Source organism: Ciconia boyciana, chromosome 1 (assembly GCF_034638445.1).
Source record: "Ciconia boyciana chromosome 1, ASM3463844v1, whole genome shotgun sequence".
Taxonomy (NCBI): domain Eukaryota; kingdom Metazoa; phylum Chordata; class Aves; order Ciconiiformes; family Ciconiidae; genus Ciconia; species Ciconia boyciana.
Genome location: NC_132934.1, coordinates 31,039,237 through 31,060,426, shown reverse-complemented (window position 1 = coordinate 31,060,426; position 21,190 = coordinate 31,039,237). Strand labels below are relative to the sequence as shown.

Genomic DNA, 21,190 nt, shown 5'->3' with positions numbered 1-21,190 from the left:
GGTTCAGTCTACAGCCATTTTTTAGCACACAGGAAGGTGCTGCATAATAGCTATTACTTCTGTAGATTTTCCTGGAATCTGTTCCTGTATTGAAACCAGTGAAAGTGTAGCTTTAACACCTGCAATACTGGCCAAAGTGCTGAATAATTAGAGATAGCTGCTTTTTATCCCATCAGGAGAAGGGGGGAAAAAAAAAGGGGGGGGGGGGGGGCAGGCAGAATCAAGCAGGTAGCAGCTGGCCAAAGGACGTTATTTGCGGGTCTTACACTTCTTAAAGCTTGGAAGTTGCCCAAAAGAAAGGAGGATATATGTAAAGACATGGTCATGCTTACATCAAGACCACAAGCTCCAAGACTGACTGAGTTTTGAGCTTTGTACAGGGCAGAAGGCAAAAGCAAGTGAAACAGCTAGGCAGAGAAAAGCATTTACAGAGGAGAGTAAAAGGAGAAGTAGCAAAACAGCAGGAAGACGTAAAGACTGAAAAAGGGACACTCAAAGAGAATGAGAGTGAAATAAAAAAAAACAAACAACCAAATCTCACAACTATTGCTATCAGTTTTGGTGTTGGTGCAAAGTTCTATTTTAGATATATAGCAAGAGAGAGAAGGAGAGGACAGAAGGGAATCAAAACACGAAGACTGTCTAGGAGATCGAGAATTGCAGCTAAGAACACAATAAGAAAGGAGCAAGCTAGAACCTTTAATATGCTCATGAAGAATGGAAAGCTATGCAGAGACACCGAGCGAGCTCTGACACTGGTAATTCAAACCAGACATAGCTCTGACATGACTGTGTTTCTCAAGGGACTCCCTTCTGGCGCTTTACTATGCTAAACAGTTTTGTTGTTGTTGTTTAAAGGCAGCTGGGAAACATCAAACATGATACCGCTTTGCTTTAGTCTCACAATTTTCATAACGTTGCAGTTTTGATGACAGATTCTAACACTATAGCAGACTCAATTTCTTGTAGTTGAATTTAGATACAGTTTTATAAAATTTAACACTGTTGAGTGAACACCGAATCTTGCAGACTTTGAGACAAGTGGACAGAATGTTATTCAACTTGACATTTTCAATGGAAAATGAACAACCAGCAGACTCAAGTATTTCATAAGACTATTAGGAAAAAGAGGAAGATCAAGCTGGTCTGAAAAAAAAAAAATCCTTTCTTTCTTTCTACTGCAGTTTCAAAATTTCACAGAACTTTGCAGAAATACAGCATCCCAAACATTTAAGGTTCTCCTAAGGTGATTCAGAGATGATAATAATGAGGAACAACTTTTGGGAACAAATCCAGTGTTAGCCATTTCTTAATTATATGTATTAATTCTTACTAGATTTTTCTGGAAAATAGCTTTCCTTAAAAACTGGGAGAAGAGAAAGAAGAAGGATCTAGAAAAATATGATTCTTCAAGATAAGAAATTTCTTGTTAAGAATTTTGTGTGTATATATATATTTTAAAATTAGAATGTCAGCACACAAAAGTAAATTTGCTAGTCAGCCAGAAGTAGCTCCTGACCTAGAAGGGCAGGGGGAAGGGAATATGTTATAATAATACAGTTACAATTGACTATTTCATTAAAAATCCCCAAACAAACCACTAAAGAATGCAAGGTAATTGTGAATCGACTCATCACTAGCATAAGTTTATGGGACTATCTGCAGCAAAACGCTTGTTTCAATAAAGCTATACATATTTAACATCACATATTTAACAGCACCCAAAACTGCAATATAGGTATAATTGAAACTATTATTGATATAGTACTTTCTGTCCTCAATTCATACAGAGGAGCTGCATCTGTACAGAGAAAGAAATCAGTAAGAAAATGTCTTATAACAGATTTTTAATAAACAAAATAAATTGCTTACGTCTTGGTATCTAGCAACTCCACCATTAACTGCTGCATCAATGACCCCATTTAGACACATTGTGAGAGGGTTAATATTTTGCATCTGTCGAGTTTGACACTGGCTAATCAGTGTCCTCAGCTGCTGGTTCTTATTTTCTAAGACTTCAATAGCATTCTCAAGGGGACTCATTTCCACCTGAAAGAGGAGTGAGGAACATTGCAAACATACTTAATCTTCAGTTGAACAATGAAATATATTAAAGGTAATTTTTGGTATCTTAAAAGAAAACTGTTATTTTGTGTTCTAGAGTATTGGGGCAGAAAAAGTTCTCACCTGGGCTACACTCTGAGTGTACACTCTGAGCACAGAGAGAATTAATTGTATCACATAATCAAGGACCAAAATAAACAATGCTCCCTCTCTTGTAGATTCATTACCTGACCTTGACAGATACTCAGCCCTTGCTGCAAAACACTCACACACTTCAACCTGTGGTGGAACTGTTGGAATTCAGGGCTAAGCTGTCCTTGGTAACTTTACCTAAATTGGGCTTGGGGTCAGAGAGAGCTTCACCATGCTTAAGGGCACACAGCAGAGCTTAAGTATTGGCGAGCTAGTTCCCCCACACAAAGTGAAGTCAACAACTAGATGTTATGGATGAGGAGTTTGAATGTAAGCTTTGAGCTAAGATGATAATCAAGTTATAGTCAAGGGCAGTCCTTGAGTGGGATGTGCCTGTCCTCTCTAGAGGGTGAGGAAGCTTTTCTCACAGGTAGCATGAACTGCAGGAAAAGCAAAAAGCTAAGTGATGGGAAGAGTACAGGCCTGCAGTTGGCATAATTTACCAAAATATACAAGCACAAATCTGAGTCATGATCTAGTACATACCCAGAAAAAATTATTACAGTTAACTTTTGGAAATGGTTACTATAATGGTAACATGATAGTAAAGTGAGGGTCTTCATATTAAGGCTCATATTAACCTAGTAAGGACTCAGTAGGAGTCAACTAACAAAATTTCTTGTCACACACAATTTTTTGATTTTTACTAAATTTTATTTTTGGTTTTCTACAGGAGAATATGAGGAAGGTGAACAAATGACATTCTGTTGCTATTATAAAATAAAAACACAATAGAGTTTTAGAGAAAATCAATTGTACAATGGTATCTCTATATTTAATGGGACTAATGTAAGACTGGCTTTGACAGGAAGGAAAATAGTTACAGATGTTATACTCCTGGGCTCAACAATTGACCAATTATTTAAAGTCCTTTATATGAGGAGCACTCCTCCAAATACATTTGAAACGTATTTAAGGATTTTTTAAAAAATATAACAACAAGAAAGGAGAAGAAATTACAATGTGTCAGTAACAGATTGCTGCGTTAGACCCTATTCCTACAGGCTCTGTGTAGGCATGCTTCCCTGCCCATGCTGAGATCTGGGAACTTCAACAAGAGCTTTAGGCAGACACAGAGATATACCTACGTGGTGTTCATTACAGTACAGGAACTTGGAGAATGTTCACTTTTCAAGAATAGTGAAAGATATGTTAAGCTATAGATAGTCTAAGTATTAAACGTTACATCATGCTGAGTTTTAAGGAAGTAATTTGCTGATATTAAATGTTGCCTTTGGCTGCCCATTATTGTTCTCAACTTCTTTTTTCCTCAACTGTTTAAATGAATCATAAGGGTGGTTCTTAACAATACTTTTCAAGATAAGAGAAACCAGACAACTCAAAATACTTTGTAAATAATTTTGTTGTAGCCGGCTTGAAAACTTGCTCAAAGAAATTAGATATGGGTAATAAATCTTAAAGTAGTTCATCAAATAAAATATGGATAAGGAAGTAAACCAACCCACAATATGTATTGCAATCAGTCTCATACTCACTACTTCACGTTTTTCCACTTCAAACCAACGAGATATTCCAGGTAAACTCTGCACCAAGATCAGTGTGGTTCTCTCTACCCATAGACTCTACAATATACAAAAGCAATTTGTTTCCTGAATTTGCCTCTACATTTTTCTTAATTATTCCCCATTTTCTTTATGAATACCTTCATTTAAGTAACAGTATACATTAAAAAAAAGTATTAACATCCAAGTTTCTACTGAAATGTCTATCCCAGAAGCCCATTACATTAGCTTTTCTCCTTACTTTCTAGGACCTGCTACTAAGCAGTATTTTCTGCTGATTCTTCACTCTTAAACATGGCATTATTCTATATTATATATTGTCCCCTAATCTCCAAAAGTCACTCACAACTAAATTAGCATTTTAATATTTCCTTTCTGAGATAACATCTGAGAAGAGGGAGAGTTCAGAAGCAGAACAACTTACAGATCACACAGAGTGACCAGCTCTCCTCTGTGAAGTCCTATTTGAGATTCCACAGTGTGTGGCTGAAGGGATACTCAAATGTACTACTGTTAAACACTTTGTGCAAGAGGTTTGTAAAATGACAGATCAACACATAGGATAGCGCTTACACAAAAAATATGTGTAATCTGTACAATTAAACTAAAGCCCTAACCTTTAATTAGAGGACAATAGTGACTTAATTTAGCTAATGTACTAACCTTACAGTTCTTTCCTCTAACTTTACAACAGATTATGATGGGATAATTCTCTTTGTGTGTCTGAATACCAGAATATATTCTGCATCAGGATGTAAGTGTTTCTAGTGGGTCACAATTAAAATTACACCAGAAGTATGTAAGATGAATTTTCAGTGTGACATTTTTATTAGGAAGAGCAGAAGTCATTTACGTATTAAGGAAGGAACTATTGCTCTTCCCTGAGACAATCTCTAATTTCAGAGGTAGTTTTTAGTCTTGATATCACAGGAACAGAACATTATGCTGCAGTTTAGTCAAAACTGTCTCTCCCTTGCTCTAGGGAGAGATAACTTTTGGCAATCCTATCCATACCCCAGATTACTGACTTAACAATGTTTTCCCATCTGCCTTATAAACTTCTCTGGAGGCTGCTCTGCTGTCTCCAGTTCTGCCTTCCATATATCACTGATGCAGAAACAAATGGGCACTTTTTTCTCTCCTATTCCCATATACAACAAGACCTTCCCATCTCCCATATATTTTTCATATTATTTTAATTAAAATGACAAGTGAAATAGTCGAACCTGAGCTACCGTCTCCTCTAGAGAATTTGTTGTACCACACTCGGTTGAATAACACAATAACATGTTTCAATAACACAACTACCGTTGATGTTACAAATAAATCTATAGGTCCAGTAGCTCAGGAAAGGGTACGGTACTTTACCTTGAATTCATTTTCTTTGTCCTTGGTCCCTTTGTGAAATGGCCTGTCATATCGGAATCGCCAGATGTGATTTACTTTGTAAAAGCTCTTGATGTTATTGGGAATGCCGTCTCTCTGCAGGACTTCCTGGTTTTCTGGAATTGGTGCCACTGCATAAATCTGCAAATCTATATGTAAAGAGTTAAGGCTATCCCACTTCATTTAAGTTAGCAAAGCATATTGACTCCTGAAGCATGACAGAAGAAAAACTCTTTAAATTTAAAAAGTGTGTATCATGAAATACTTCTAGACTATTAATGGCTTGGGAAAGGAACCTGAGAGATTTTTTGATGGTTTGGGATTTCTTTGTACTGTTTTGTTGAAAATTTCATATTTATTTTTGAAATAGAGTTACTTACATGGAATAGTACATGGAGTAAAAGGATTTAATCAAATGTATTCTTACACACAATATGTCATGCCATGCTAATATTATGTTGTATTGTAAGAACTTGAATTACTGTAACTTGAACTGATACACCATTATCACAGCAGTGATAGTTCTACAAGTATTTTTGGCTAAAGTAAGAATCTTAATAACCTTCCAAGGAATTTTTAAATAAAACCAACAATTACACAAAAAAATTCCAAACATAATAAGAGTGACTGGGACAAATTGCAGGGGAATTCTCACCTACCATTTATTTCAGTGGAGGCACATTGAGATTGAAATTGGCTATAGGTGTACCTACATTTTTTAAAAGCATGAAAGACGTAACTGCAGTGTATGGGTTTGTGATTATGTGGATACACTGTGCTTCTGCCTGAAAGATGGTCTCATCTGGCTGATTAGCATGTTGCATAGCAATGGCATGTGGGAACTCATTCAACATTCGCTGCTGGAAGGCCTCCAGCCTTTCATAGTCATGTCCTCGGCAAACAAATTCCTTATTCTGAGCAGAATAAGAAAAAAACAAGAGCAAGTTATGTGAAAATAATTGGGTATCATTATATAGATCCAAACACATGGTCTTAAATATAGACTTTCCAGGCAATTTTTACATCATTTTAAGAAGGAAAAAAAAAGAAACAAAAGACAAGAATGAAAATAAGAAATCTGGAAAGAACAGGTTACTTAGAAGAAGGAAATTTTACCATATAAAGTATGTTTTATTGAAAAGTCTGGAAAAATCAATTGATTATACTTAAAGCTTTAATAAAAATCTGAAGGGAGAAATTGTTCTTACTGGATTAAAGTATGTAACTAACAACATATAAAATTGTATAAAATATGTAACAAAAATATAATGCAACAGACAGTTAAGAAAATGAAGTGGGCTGAAAGTCCTTTCCATGAGGAACTAGGAAACTTTGCTTTGAAGTTATACCATTCTGAAGAAAAACAATGCATAAGAAAATGGTAGAATGTATTCAATTTGCCTTATCCTCTAAATTCTTATGAATTATCAGCCTGGGAAATTAAAATTATCCAGTTTTTGCAATATGAAGTAGAAGAATACTCCTGGCTCCAACAGAATTTCTTTTACCTGGATGCCCACTATGAAGTTGCACCATTATTTTCCTGAGATTGTACAACATCAATATAGATACAACACACAACCTACATTAAACATGAGATGCCTGGATTTGGAGTACCCATTGGAACTAGTTACTGACTATAGCGGTGCTGAGGGCTTCCTGTAGCTGTGGACAGCACTTTTTGGTTTGATTCTGCTTGCACATGTTTGAAATACTGAAAAATCTTAACCATTTTTCTAAAAACACTGTTAAATTAATTTCCTTTTAAAATCTATATTAGAAAATTCTAAAAAGTAATTACTAATGTGTTCCTCTTGAAGCAGGTTTAGCTAGAAACAGTTGTTGTCTTTATAGTATCTTGACAACAGAGACAGGAAGCCTGAATTCTGAGAGCCTGGACTTTCATGGGAATTGCTACAAGAAATCAACTAAAATAGGGTTATTGTGCAACTACAAATGTGAAAGCTTTATTCTAAAGCTTTATTCTTTATTCCTTCTATAGCAAACACAGCCAGACCATTTTAAAAAGTTACAAACTGCTTTGCCATAAAAAAATTGAATCAAGTGCAGTAAGTTTTGAGGTGTTCCTTGTTGGTGCTGCAAGCATAAATCTGTGCTGTGTACATTTAACTTGGAAAATGCATAAATACTTCCTCAGCAGATGCATAAGCAGTGAAAGACCTACAGGTCTGAAAGTACTGCACTATTCTGCAACTTTTTCCAGTACTTTTACTTCATCAGTTCATGTATTTTTAGTAATCTAAACATTACATTCTTTCTAATTAACATTTTCAAATTGGTTTATACAGATGTTATATTCAGATGAGTACTAGGTAATATCAAAAACTATGCGCCCATCAGACTCTCTTTGTGCATTGCTTTTAAAGGGGAGAGTTTCATGCCGTATTTATTGTTTGGAATTTGTAATTTTCCCCACCACAAAGGCAAAGAAAAATTAGGCTTTTTAGGCCTCCACCATACAGAGGAGGTTCCTTCATCACTTATTTGAATTAGCATAGGAAGAGGAGCTTGGATTACAATTGCAACGGCTCCATGAATAAGATGGATTCTGTTCTCTTCCCAAGGTGACAGTCAATGCAGCTCAACCACTGCAGACTGCAGAAGAGGGGAACAGGGTAAACACGACTGACATTTTCAAGGGCACTTCAGTAACTCCAGAATCCAAGATTAACGTTCAAGGGTAACTTTATGTATCTTGTCAGCTTTAGTACATTTATAATCAATGAAACTCAGCATGTTGAATTGCTAAGTCATTAAAAAAAAAAAAAAAAAAAAAGGAACTTGGGAATGTAATTACTTAAATGCTAAATTACTGATGTCCCACGGCCAAGGGACTCCTCTTCTGACAGCGTTCTGAGTGACCACCGGCAGAAGCAGAACAGGATAAATGGAACAAACTACCATGAAAAGAAGATGTTGGTTTGTGGAAGAGTATAGTTGCGTGTTTGCCAACATAAATGTGAATATTAAGTTTATGTGGGACTCTGGAAGCCTAGCATTTGTCTTTCCATTAGACAGAACCTTTTCTTAACCCTGAAAACATGAGGATATTTCATTAATTACCACAAAGAACTCCCTGTTTCCCATAGGATAAGAACTTGTATATGGTATGATCAAATTCTCACATAGGAAAAGTGATTATGAATGACAGCATGAATTCTAGAATTACTCCATTCTGTTTATTTTCAATTCACTTACTCTCAAGAAGAATGGGAACTTTTTCCCATAAAATCCAACTCTGAAAAATTCTGGCTCCAAACGCTGTTGATCCATAATTTTATCATACAAAGATGCTTCCATCATCTGGGTGAGATTGATAAGAAATGCAATTAGTCTTTTTTGAAAACATATTTTTACCTTAAGCTGTCACAAAAGGGAGGGTCTTTCAGCACACTGCTCTGGAGTACTGGAATTGTAGTGCACTTCTAAGCAACAATAAGAACATCTAGAAGTCTCTGAATGCATCAGATTAAATAATTATACCTCTTAATGACCTGAAAAATTCCAAGAATTAAAAAATTGCTTTTAAATATGAAGTACCTATATTAAAGAGGTAAAATATTAGATTAATGACAACATGCATAGTTCTTTAATGAAAAATGGAAGTAATAGAAACACAGTTTGAAACATATGACCCAGTAATCTGCTAATCATCCAAACACATGGCAGGAATGTGGTCAGTTTAGGTAGCAAAGTCCAATTTCTATATTCAAAAGAGTTGTGTCCAAATCATACCAGATTCCAATGATTTAAGTGTCTAATGTGAGTTCCTTTAAAAATCTCACAATAGCAATTAACATCGTTTTTTATCAATACATCCTGCTTTTATTTCACTCAAAACACTGACACAAAGTGATCTTAATGTCAAAGTCTCCTTTTTCTGATGGTATTTCAGCAAAGCATTCTCTGTTCGTAAGTTTTTAATACTGTGAAAAACCCCCAGTATTAGCCCTATTTTAGGTAATGCAGACAGCTATTTCATGTGTATATGATATCAATAGCTGCCTAGTTATATTGCTGTGAGAAATCCCCGCACCTCCATTTTTGGATTAACACAGGTGGCACAGATATAGTAGAAGGATATTGCCTAATTCAAACACAAAACATATTAAATACAATTCATTAAACATGCATAAACTAATTATTTTATTCATATGATTATAGTAAGTTTGCTTTTGCTTATAGGATTCTGCCATTGTGATATCTAAATATATATGGAATAAGCAGATCACAAGGAGTACTGCCACATAGCTCTTTGTTGAGAATTTTGCATAATGCTGTTAAGCAGCTCTGGATTAAGTATACTTCAGTCAGTCCTAGCAGCAAGCATCCTACACGTACAGAAAATTTAAAAAGGAAACTGTAATATACAATTGAATCCATCAGAAGCAGAGAAGAAAAGGGAAGACTGAATAATCTTTAAAATATAGTATCAGAAAGAATGAAGGAAGAAACAATGCTTCGAGTTCTAAGAAAAATGAGAGAGAAAGCAGGAAGACTGTATCAGGAAAGATTCATTTTGGCTATGTGATATTAAACAGACCATATTTTTAAGCAGTAAATAAAAAAAATTGCAAAGGTGTACATTGCTTGTTGCAAGCTGTTTGCTCGCAATTACAACTGCAAAGCTATGTTGCTGCTCCTAGGGAAAGACTGCATAGAACATATTCCATGGATAAACCATAGGAAACCCATGAAAGTGAACTTGTAATATAATTTTTCTGCATAAGCATGCACACAGAAGGGGTGCTGTACAGGCACAAACATTGCAAGATCATTTCTTTTCCCATTTTTCTTAAAAAAGCTCACACTCCTTTTTAATAATCTTTATTGTAGAAAAAAAACACAAGCTAAAAAATAAAGTTTGCAAACCAAACCTAAGGACCATTCCATGGCAAATTTAATTTTCTAAGTAATATTTTATAACCCAAACTAAAAAGCTTTTGGATCTCTGATTGATGAAAAGTACTCAGGTACATTACCCTCATCTTGCTGAGGTTTCTGTAGTCATAGTAGCTCTCATACTGTTCTGCAATTTTCCTGCATAAGATAATGCCATTTTCCCAACACTGCAAGCAAGTAAAAGATGTTCAGTAATTTCAAAGCAACTGTTTGACAATTCATGATTTATTAGTCGTCTGTTCTTTCTATACTAAGTCACACTTCCAGTAACTGAAAATACTTGAACATATTGTCCACTAGACATACCAATAGCTGCTGAGTAATACTGATGAATTCTTTGAAGGATAGAAAATATATTTAGAGACTTATTTAATAAAAGATTCTTACAGGACTATCACTGCACAAGCTACAAGTCATTGCAAGAGTGATACACATCCCTTTTAATACTACATGAGAGACTGGTTCAACACAGTTTGATTTTTACATTTTAAAATTGTATTCTTAACATATCCTCCTTAATTCTTGTAGATTGGAAAATATTTTATTGCACCATATAATTTAAACTCTGTAAGCTGACTACAGAATTTTCTGAAAAAAAATGATGATCAACATCAGTTTGATTACATTTTAAAGGCTTACGTGGATATTACCCTAGCTACACAAAACTACAATGAATTGCTTGTTTATCAGCAAGACAAATCATCACACAAAGGTTATATAAAATTTTAGACTACAGGATAATTACATTCGCTTAATTCAGAAACAGCATTCTCAGTGACGACAATCAACTCTGATCACCAAAACCCATTCCTTTTTAGAGATTCTGCAATTGCTATTCTAAAAGACACAACATGATTTAGAAGGTGTAAACATAGTCTTTATAATCCAGAACCCTGAATTTTTTACCTCACTCGGTCACTAAGCTTTATATGGCTCATTTTCACCACCTTTAAAGGGGAGAAATTATACTATCTTTTATAAAGTGCTTTGACAGTTACAAAACGAATTGCTATGCAAGTGCAAATTATTCTTACATGTAAGTGTGGGATTTCTAAGATACAAACACAGGATTAGAAGAAACCTACTGTGTCACTAAGTAAGTGCTTAATCAGACAATGACAAACACTTCCCCTGTATGAGAAAAGATCACAACCCTGGAAGTAATGTCCTAAAATGAATAAGCTATCCATTCCAGATCCACTCAGTAAAATAGGACTATTTTACCTTTCCTCTATCAAAGTTTTGAATGATGGTCAGATGGAGACACTCTTTACGCTGCCACTCTGTTTGCATGGGGTAGTTAAGAAATTCTCTCAGTGGCCGATCAGACCACTCCAACAGCTCATCATACAGCAGGAGCGTGTAGGCAGCCTCTACAAGACAAATTATAGCACAGTACTTATGAACACCAAATGAATAAAACAGCCAAACAAAGTACACAGAAATGTGAATGCTCCTGATGAGATGCACCTTTTTAATGGATAACTGATTTATTTCAAGTATAAGACTTGAAATAAATAAGACTTGAAATAAATAAGTATAAGACTCAAGGTAGTGCTGGTTTTGGACAGAGCTACTATCTACAGCTATAATAAATTCAGCCTACAATTTTCACACACTTTAAAGTAGAGTCACTGGGACCGTTTTCCTGGAGTTTGACAAGACAAAAGGGACAGAGAAATTAAGAAACAATTTCCTGCTTAGCCTTAGTCTTCCCTACTGCTATAGGAGAAACTCTCAATGGTTCTGCTGTCTGAGCAAGGGAACAAGGGCCAGAAGATGAGGAACATCAATAAAGAAAGAGGAAAGAAGGTAGACAGGACTGTAGACACAGTCCAGAAGAGATCACGGCTGGGAAGGAAATGGAGAGGCAGATGAGTGCTTAATAGACTCCATCCTTTCCATAATGGAAATAAATCCCTCATAGCTGAGCCTTAACACTCTACCATAACAAATAATTTAGAAGTACACAGAAAATATAGGTTTTTATTTTTTAAATTTTATTTATTTTTAGGTTTGGAAGGATTAAACCTATTGTTGCTCTCTGGTCAGAGAACTGGGTAGTAATCTTTAGATCATGGTTGTTAGAAATTATCTGGGAATATCAAAATTATTATTATTATTTTTACTTTGATTTAAAGAATTCCTCAGAAATGGTACACTAAAATTAATATGAAACAAATCAATCTATTGCAAAGTCAGACTTCAGCCAATTACGAAACACCAGAATTACTACTGGTTATGACAATTCAGTTTGGCTAACTGTGCATATGCATTATTGTTTTCCAAGTTAGTGTTCACAGTCTATTTTTCCACTCACAGGACCACTTTGCATCAGCTGGTACAAAGATGGGCCACGTTCTGGAGACGTACTGCATTGGAGAAAGAAGTTGCCTACTGGACTTACTTTAGTGCCAGTTTTATATGTTGAACATAAGGCAAAAAATAACTATGAAGTACTACAGCATTTTTTATGCTAAGGTAAGGTTGCCCCAGACAACCATATCCTACTTCTGCCTCTGCCATATGAGTTCCCACAAGACAGGTGACTTAAACCAAACTGTATAGAGTTTTTTTTAACAGTAGTGTTCCTCTTACACATCCAGCTTAAGAACCCGTGGATGAAAACCATCACAGCAGCAGATGTTTGTGGGAGAGTGTGCTTTGAATCCAAATGTTGTAAAATGCTAAGCATGGTACAAAATGATGCTGCACTGCAATACATATGTGCAAGGGAGACGGCTGAAGTTGCACAGACAATCTTAGTTCTGGCATCACACAGCTTTCAGACTGCTTGAGGGGTAACATCCTTTGTCTTAGTTTCAAGCTACAGTTTGGTACTCAAAATGTGCAGCGCATTTATATACCAATTTAAAAAATCCATCAAGTTGATAACAACAAATTGTTCAAAATCATAAGGAAGCAAAAGATAGCAGAGCATAAATACATGTCAGGATAGCTCACTATGACCCTTCCTTTCTAACTTGGTATGCAAGTCCTTTGTTTTAACAGATTTTTGTCTGCCATACCAATATTTTTTCTAAGTTATCATAAATGTATATAGAAGGTTTCTAAAATAAGAATGGCCATACTGGACGAAAAGTCTGTAGGGTCCTTCTACCCAGCATCCTATGTCTGGCAGTGGCCAGCATAACAAATAACATATTGGTGCCTTTGGGAGAGGTCTGTAACTATTGGCTGAGCACCAAAACAGTAAAGAGAGATAAACACAGTTGACTCATGATGTGGGAAATTCAATTTATACAGGAAAGATTAAAAAAACTAAACATTTCTAAGAAGGATAGATACAAAGACAATCTTATTACACTTCTCAGGTGACTGAGGGGACACAAGAGGAACCAGTGCATTAATGTGCTTCAGCCTCAAGAGAGTTATATTTATAGCTGTAACTGAGTGCTGGGTAACGAAAGATTTGAAGCTACGTTTTATATTAAACAGGACTTTTTTTTTTTTTTCTTTTTTTTTTTTAACAGAGGATTATTAGAAACAGTCCTGTAAATCATACTATGAAAGGAGAGAAAAATTATTTTAAGGGCAAGCTGGCTTCATCCCTAGAATAAAACTATGCAGTTAGCAAACTAATAGTGCAACACATAGGAATGCCACTGAAGTAGCAAACTTCTTTTCCTACTTCCATGTACTTTAGATCAGCTGATTTACAAAAGGTCTGTGTGTTGTCACTGATTGAAAAGGCAAGGCAATGGACTACATAAGTCTGTTTTCTAGTGGAAAGACTGTCTCTATCCCAATGCCATGGGTGTGAGACAATCCTTCCTTAAGGCTCTCATGGAAAAAAAAACCCAAACAGACAAACAAAAAATCAGTGGTGGAATCTACCTTGGCAAAGAATGCAAAAATCACACATGTTAATAATAAATACACAGGAACTACAACAAAGTCCTGGAGATAAATTTGGAGCAAAATACTGTTTAAAATAAGAACGGGTGGCAAAGCAAAAAAAATTAGGTTCATATCACTGCTGAAGGTAAACTGGACACATATTGGCAGCCAATATGTAAAGGGAACTCAACATTGCTTAAAGAGTTACTATGATCTGTTATGTAAAATCAGGAAATGAAGAGTTTGGCACAAAAGCCAGCTGTGGCAAAGATACTGCTTGATAATCAAAACTCTCTTGTGACTCCCTCCTGCCAGGTCACATGATGAAATGAAAATCTCTCCTTAATATATCCTGCTATCTAGTCTAGACTTTAAACCCATGAACTGCAAAGGGACTGTGGAAATTCCAAGTGAAGGATCTTTCCTACGGATAGCAGAAAAGCATAAGGAAATTTGCTGTGGCAGTAGGTACCTGTAGTCTGTTTACCAGTGGCCCCCAGACAACTAATCTGCTTTTAAGAAGGAAAAAATTCTGGAGAGATTCTGAACACATGCAGTTGCAATTACAAACACTGGGGAAAAGATGGAGGTATTATAAGGTCAGTTAAATATTTTGGCAACCAAAGATTGTTTAATTTAAAGAGATACTGATTTTATCTTCTCCAGCAATTATTGATGGCATGTAGTTACCCAAATGAAGTGCACTTTATGTTGTATAAACAACCACCATGCACATATCTTCTTATTTCTTCATTTAAAAGATAATGGCCAGCTCTGGCACTAAACTCACATTGAGAAATCCTGGACAACAGTACTGCAAATGTGGTATGTGAAGATTCAGAAAGACATTAGCAAAGCGCTGTACTTGTTACAGGTTTTAGGGTCTCTGTCTCATCGTTGGTAAGTGATATGGGTCTTCCTTTCTTTTATTTTCTTAACCTAAAAGTTAGGTTCTGAAACACAGCTGTGTAGAAACACCACACCAAACAGCTAACCAGCAGCATTACAAAAAAGTATATAGGCTCAGATACTACCAAATGGACTCATAAAAACTTCCTCTAAACTTGAATCCTCCTGTGTGAAGAATGATTGTATCACACACTTATTGCTAGTATGTATCAATATTAGTCATTTACTACATTCAACATGGCACAGCAAGTAGTAGAGTTGTGAAGCTGAAAAGAAAGCCATATTTTGAGAGAGAGATTAATTGCACAAGGAAACTCAGCTGTTGCCGAGGTTGGTATGTTCTGTGCTGAGGATACAGCTTACAGGTTTGCAATAGACTGCAAATCATGGACCAGTCCTAAATATCTTTTTGTAGTTTGCACTCAATTACCTGTGAAGTTTTGTGCTTTCAGATGTAGGTCATACAGCTTATGAATATAGCGAATATACATCTCTTCCTTGTTCAGTTCAGTCTTGTAAAAATTCTGCAATAAAATTGAATTTTGTAATAAAATGTAGTAGTTAATAAATATATGATGGTGGTTACAAACAAAAGACTTCAAACATAATGCTCTAGAAATACCTGCATAGATTTGAAAGTTTTACATGTACAAAGTCATTACACAGAAGTGCAATAATACAGTAAGAAATAGTAAATAGAATAGTAAATTTTCAGCTGACAAGTCAACATGCTTCTGAATTTTTTTTTATTTCATTTCTCATAGAACATAAGAGGAAGAACCTGATAGAACTCTAATCTGACAGTTCTTTCTTCATAAATACTAATCCATCCAAAAAGTGCACCCATATATCCTTACTTAGGCCATTTAACATCTTGCTGAAAGCTGTATGTTGGTTTTAAAATACTGACAGCACTCTGACTTTTGTATTCATATTTTAACAAAATATCTACTGCCCGGTATGTTCTACTCTTCCTTCTGTCATAGCAAAATGCCAGAAGGACTTTAGTAGCTTTACAAAGAACTATGCAGCATAGTAAACAGCACAACCCTGAAGGAAAAACATGATTTCTTCAGCCCTAACTCATGCTGGGAAGTGGTAACTGTTGCATAGATATTGCATTGCATGATTGAAATATACAAAGTTGCACTCTAAAGTGATATCCAGGACAAACTTTCTGAAAGTGGCTAAAGACTTCTGGATATATAACTGCTACTTGTTGTTACATGGATAAAATATGGAATGCAACATCAAAACTCTTAGTTCAAAACATTCATTATTTATTTGCAAGCCCTAAAACAAAGTATGAAAAAGTTATAGGGAGAGGAGCACAACCCTAGAGCACTGTTCACAAGTATTGCCATACTCACTATGGACACGCAGCTAGAGTCCCCCTGCTAGCCATACTTAACATTCAGGGTAATCTGCTTTGGTTAATAAAAATTTATAGGATAGAAGAATCTAGCACTGGTCCTCATTACCAATTAACAATTTCTGTTCTATTATTCAAATCACTTACTATTTTGAACTCTGAGTGGCCAATTTTTTTCCCCTATTGTACAGTATTCTTATTCTGTGCCACTGTTTCCTAAATTGAGTTTGTATCAAAGAGAAAGGTGGGAGGAACATTATGAAAATATAAAAATAAAGATTTTATAGAGAAAGCATTTTTTTAACTGACTTGAGAAAATTACTACATATCAATAGGTCTGTAATGACATGCCTCCTTTAGGCCACCATCTGCTTTTATAACCCAAAGACTTTTCTTTTCCTCCCACAAGGTGTAGATCAGGAAGAGATGCTTCTCTTTAGAAGAGAAAATGAAAAAATATCTGTTTGTATGTTCATTTTTACCCATCTGAAAAAAAGCATTATCTCCAATACAGAATTGCGAGCAAGAAAGCATGAAGATTAAGACGAAGTACGGCACTGAACTGCAGTACTAGACTTCTTGGCTCTAAGCACTAAAGGCTCCAGTACTTGTTACAAGTCTAAACTATACAAATTAACTGGTTCTTCTCTGAAGCTCAGCTCTGACAATGTCCAGTTGGTCTGTAAGGCAGACCACAGCAAGACAACCCAGTCACAGCTCAGGAAGTACATCGTGCTGATAACGGTGTTGTGTGATTTTTCAACAAACTATTTCAAGATATAAAACAGATGTAATCTTCAAAAGGGGACATGATGAAAAAAGTAGACTTCCCTAATCAATAAAGACTTTTTTTCCTAAGAAAAAACAGCTTGAAAACAACATTCAAACAGGCAATGTGGACATGTTCTACTTAAATGGCATGGTGTCATATGCCAGCATAGAGCATCACAGGAAGAGGAAAATGTCCTCTTTCTAAAAAGAAGATATAATTTTAAATTAATAGAACCTGAAATATCAATTAAATATCATACCCCAATGAGGACCAGAGATGCCTGAGAAAAACTCCTCAGTGAGTTACCAGAAGTTATTCAATATACTTTCAATGCTTTTGTACAACTCCGTGATGACAGAGTTCTTTCATTAGAAAGTCAGCTTTCACATTGGAGTTAGGTGATTCTTATGCATAAGGAACTAACTCCATTAGACACCTCTTAAACCAGCTTTTCCAAACAAGCATTACTAATGTGAAACTTACTCCAGATGATCCAGAGGGTGGGGAGAGTAGGAAAAAAGTTCCTACCTTCTCCTTTCATCTAAGTTATTGCTGCTGGTGCATACCCCTTCTGCATATTTCATGATGCAGCATAATGCCAGTTAATTTGATAACTTGGTTAACTTGGACAATTCTATTTTCTAGAAGAACAGCATATACCTCTGTGGCAAAACAACGTAAAAATTATCTTTTCATGCCAACCAGTCCTCTTATCTTTGGAAATCAGAATACCTTCAAAGTAGTGGTGAAAAGTGAAATATCGCTTCCTCCTCTGGACTTCAAATAATTCTAACATTACACATTCCTCTAATTACTCATTGTATGAAATATCTTTTGAGAGAACAACGAGTTCATCCATCATATGGGCAAGCAAATATCTTAAAATTGTGTGCTAATTCTGTAATTGAAATTTCATTTTCAAAATTTAGTATTCATTGTTTCTCTGGTGTGCAAATAGTATTAAGATTTGTCTGGAAATTATTAGGGTATGAAATCTGCCTTAACCTGTGCAAGTCATTGAAAATCCCATTAAAAAGTATTATGGTGTTTTGGGGTTTTTAAATATTTGAATTTTCTTGTTGTGAAAATCTTGGATCATTTGCTAATAATAGTTTAAAAACTCCTTAGTGATAGGATGAAAATAATCCAGGTGCTTTACAGAATTCAGATCATGCCAGATATTCTGACAAAGCCAGCTGCTCTACGGCTATGTAGTAAACATCATCCCTATTTAGAGAGCACTGTTTTCCTACTGAAGAAATCCTTTATTCTCTTATGTATAACTGCTACTTAGAAGTGATACCAAATTGTTTCGCTGACGTCAAAAATGCAGAATTACAAGTCAGCTTATTCTGTTTTTTTCCCTGGCTAAAAATATAGCTTTCCAAAACATTCACCATGAAAATGGAAACTTTCCAAGGTTAACGGAAGTCAACAAACTTGTCAGTGGAAACTGGCCTAGAGCTAAAATGCATCTTGTAAACAGAAATGAAATCATTTCCTTACTACGAATTTGCACTGTTGGTTTGTTATAATGATGATAGCATGACAAGAGGAAGTCTTGAGCAGCATTTCTGGCTCTTCTATTGGGAAGAGAATAGATAGCCTGCAGTCTTCAGAAGATATCCCATATTATATATATGTCATAAGAACCAACTTGTGTCAGTTATTGGGAAAGAAAGGAAACAGAAGAAATCATGTAAGTTTTAATTGGTTTTGGGGAAGGAGGAAAGGCTTGTTTGTTTCTATGAACTCAGAGACCAATGAAACTTGGAAAATACTTTGGTGAAGAAAGTAGGAATCCAGTAGGAAGACACTGAAAACTGCATAAAGCAGTATTAGAGATCTCTCAGAGCCCAACTATAAAATGCCAAGGAAGACTAACTCCCCACTGTATCAATTTCACCCTGAAAAAAAAATCAGTGATCCTAAGTGCAGTATTATTCTGTCAACTTCCACTCAAACTGCATCAAGAAGCAAGGTACCTCCTATTCAAATGTGTGGCTGTATACTAGAAAATGCTCAAGTGAAATCAGAAAGGGAAAGAAAAAGTATACAAACCAAAAGGCTAACAGTGCAGCCAATCTTTTTGCCATCCACTTCTCCCATTTTCATGCAGTCCCTAAAACAGAAAGTAATGAAAGTCAATAGGAATGACATTTATCCTCTTATAGTGTGTCCTGGTTTCGGCTGGGATAGAGTTAATTTTCTTCCTAGCAGCTGGTATAGCACTGTGTTTTGGATTTAGTATGAGAATAATGTTGATAACACGCTGATCTTTTAGTTGTTGCTAAGTAATGTTTACACTAGCCAAGGACTTTTCAGCTTCCCATGCTCTGCTGGGCACACAAGAAACTGGGAGGGGGCACAGCCAAGATAGTTGATCCAAACTGACCAAAGGGCTAGTCCATACCATATGACGTCATGCTCAGTATGTAAACTGGGGGGAGTTGGCCAGGGGGTAGAGGTCGCTGCACGGGGACTGGCTGGGCATCCATCAGCAGGTGGTGAATGGTTGTATCACTTGTTTTTTTCCTGGGTTTTGTTTCTCTCTCACTCTTTTGTTGTTTTCCTTTTTATTACAAATTTTTATTATTATTATTACTACTACTACTACTATTATTTTGTTCCAATTATTAAACTGTTCTTATCTCAACCCACAAGTTTTCTTACTTTTGCTCTTCCGATTCTCTCCCCCATCCCACCGGGGCAAGGAGGGTGAGCGAGTGGCTGTGTGGTGCTTAATTGCCGACTGGGGATAAACCACAACAAGTGAAGCACACCTCAGAAAACAGACATATTTAGCTCGGCAAGCTGACTGAAATGATGCAACCCAAAGGCATTTGGGTGAACAGCTGACCCAGCTGTGTAAGGGATTTCATGCCCCCTTTTCTAGGACGTCGAATACCTCTATCAAGAAAGTCAGTATTTTTTTTTGGCTCTGTCACTGATTTGCTAGGTGACTGCTGGAGACCATTTGGTGTCTTCATACCTTGTGCTCAAATCATGCCAGCAGAAGCCAGCATGGCTGCCAGAAGAGGCAGTCCCGCTCCCCTCCTGCTCTCAGGCAGTCATTCCCAGTCCTGCACTGCTGCCTGCACAAACCTCAGGAAGAAATACAGGTTAGGCAGCATCTTTTGCTGGGTTAGTTTTAGCCCCCGTCAGTCAGATCACCAAAGTGCAGAACAAACACTTGTGTTGGCACAAGGAAGAGGGTGATGTGAATGAGGGAATGAGCAGGGATGAGTCTGCTTTCTTCAGAGGCAGTGTACATCTAAATTGGTCATGGAATTACAGCATTAGTTCCTCCTCTATCAAAAAACAGAATGACACTGACCTCCTCTGTAAAATGCTCCAACATTCCCCAAATTTTCCTCAGTACCACTTTATAATTAGTATTATTTATTGTTTGGGGAGGCAAAAGATCTCACCCCCAAGTCAAAAGCAGAACCACACAGAGTTTGATTATCACAAAGGGAAAAATAGTGTCAGTATAACCATACTAGAGTAAAAAAATAACAGGGAGACATCACCATGCAGTCACTAAAAGAAATTTAACGTAATTTTAAAACATTCTTGCATACATGAGCTAAGCAATCGTCCCAAATACTCTCATAACCACTAGTTTGCATAATTGTTTTGAAAGATGTTGGACTGAGAGCCCTGGAGGTTGTAATCCAAGCAATCCCTGAAGAGGAATAGCACTGCCAGGCTTCTAGAAATTAAAGAGTTCAGTCTCTTTGTTGACAAAATAGCTTTCCTTTCAAACTATCAGTGAGGATAGCAAGTGGAGTACCAGGTCTTACCATGTGGCCCTCATGGAATCGGGGGAAAAAACTAACACTTGTGCTACAGTGCTACAACTCATGGCAGTAAGAAGGACTTAGCTGAAATCTGAAGTTTCTACACGGACTTCACAAGTGACTGAGAATATCCCTCTTAGTCTCACACTCCTAAAAGGGAGTATACTTCTCTTATTTCCCTCTCCTTTGTTCATGCGATACAGTCAGATGCGAGCTTCTCACCCAGAGATCATATCTTTGTATACATACTTACTGTGCTGGCTGACACTACAACTAAGCATGATTGACATAGTGATAAGAATTTTACATATTCTGTAAAACAACTGTCAGGTGATTAGTATTGAGCTCTGTGTCTTCAGACAGACTTGAGTCACTAACCTACTAC

The 21,190-nt window shown here is 36.2% G+C and overlaps 1 protein-coding gene across 5 annotated transcripts in view; it reads right to left on the bottom strand.

Annotated features, from left to right (window-relative positions):
* Positions 1-21,190, bottom strand: part of DOCK4 (dedicator of cytokinesis 4) — a 258,226-nt gene that overhangs the window by 17,757 nt on the left and 219,279 nt on the right. For all 5 annotated transcript variants that reach the window (XM_072861831.1, XM_072861800.1, XM_072861812.1 and 2 more), the window contains 9 exons: positions 19,064-19,124; positions 15,289-15,382; positions 11,313-11,461; positions 10,169-10,255; positions 8,385-8,489; positions 5,938-6,079; positions 5,148-5,314; positions 3,753-3,839; positions 1,873-2,049 (listed from right to left, as the gene is read on the bottom strand). In XM_072861831.1, coding sequence (XP_072717932.1) covers positions 1,873-2,049; positions 3,753-3,839; positions 5,148-5,314; positions 5,938-6,079; positions 8,385-8,489; positions 10,169-10,255; positions 11,313-11,461; positions 15,289-15,382; positions 19,064-19,124 — 1,069 coding nt within the window. The remainder of the gene's footprint in view (positions 1-1,872; positions 2,050-3,752; positions 3,840-5,147; positions 5,315-5,937; positions 6,080-8,384; positions 8,490-10,168; positions 10,256-11,312; positions 11,462-15,288; positions 15,383-19,063; positions 19,125-21,190) is intronic.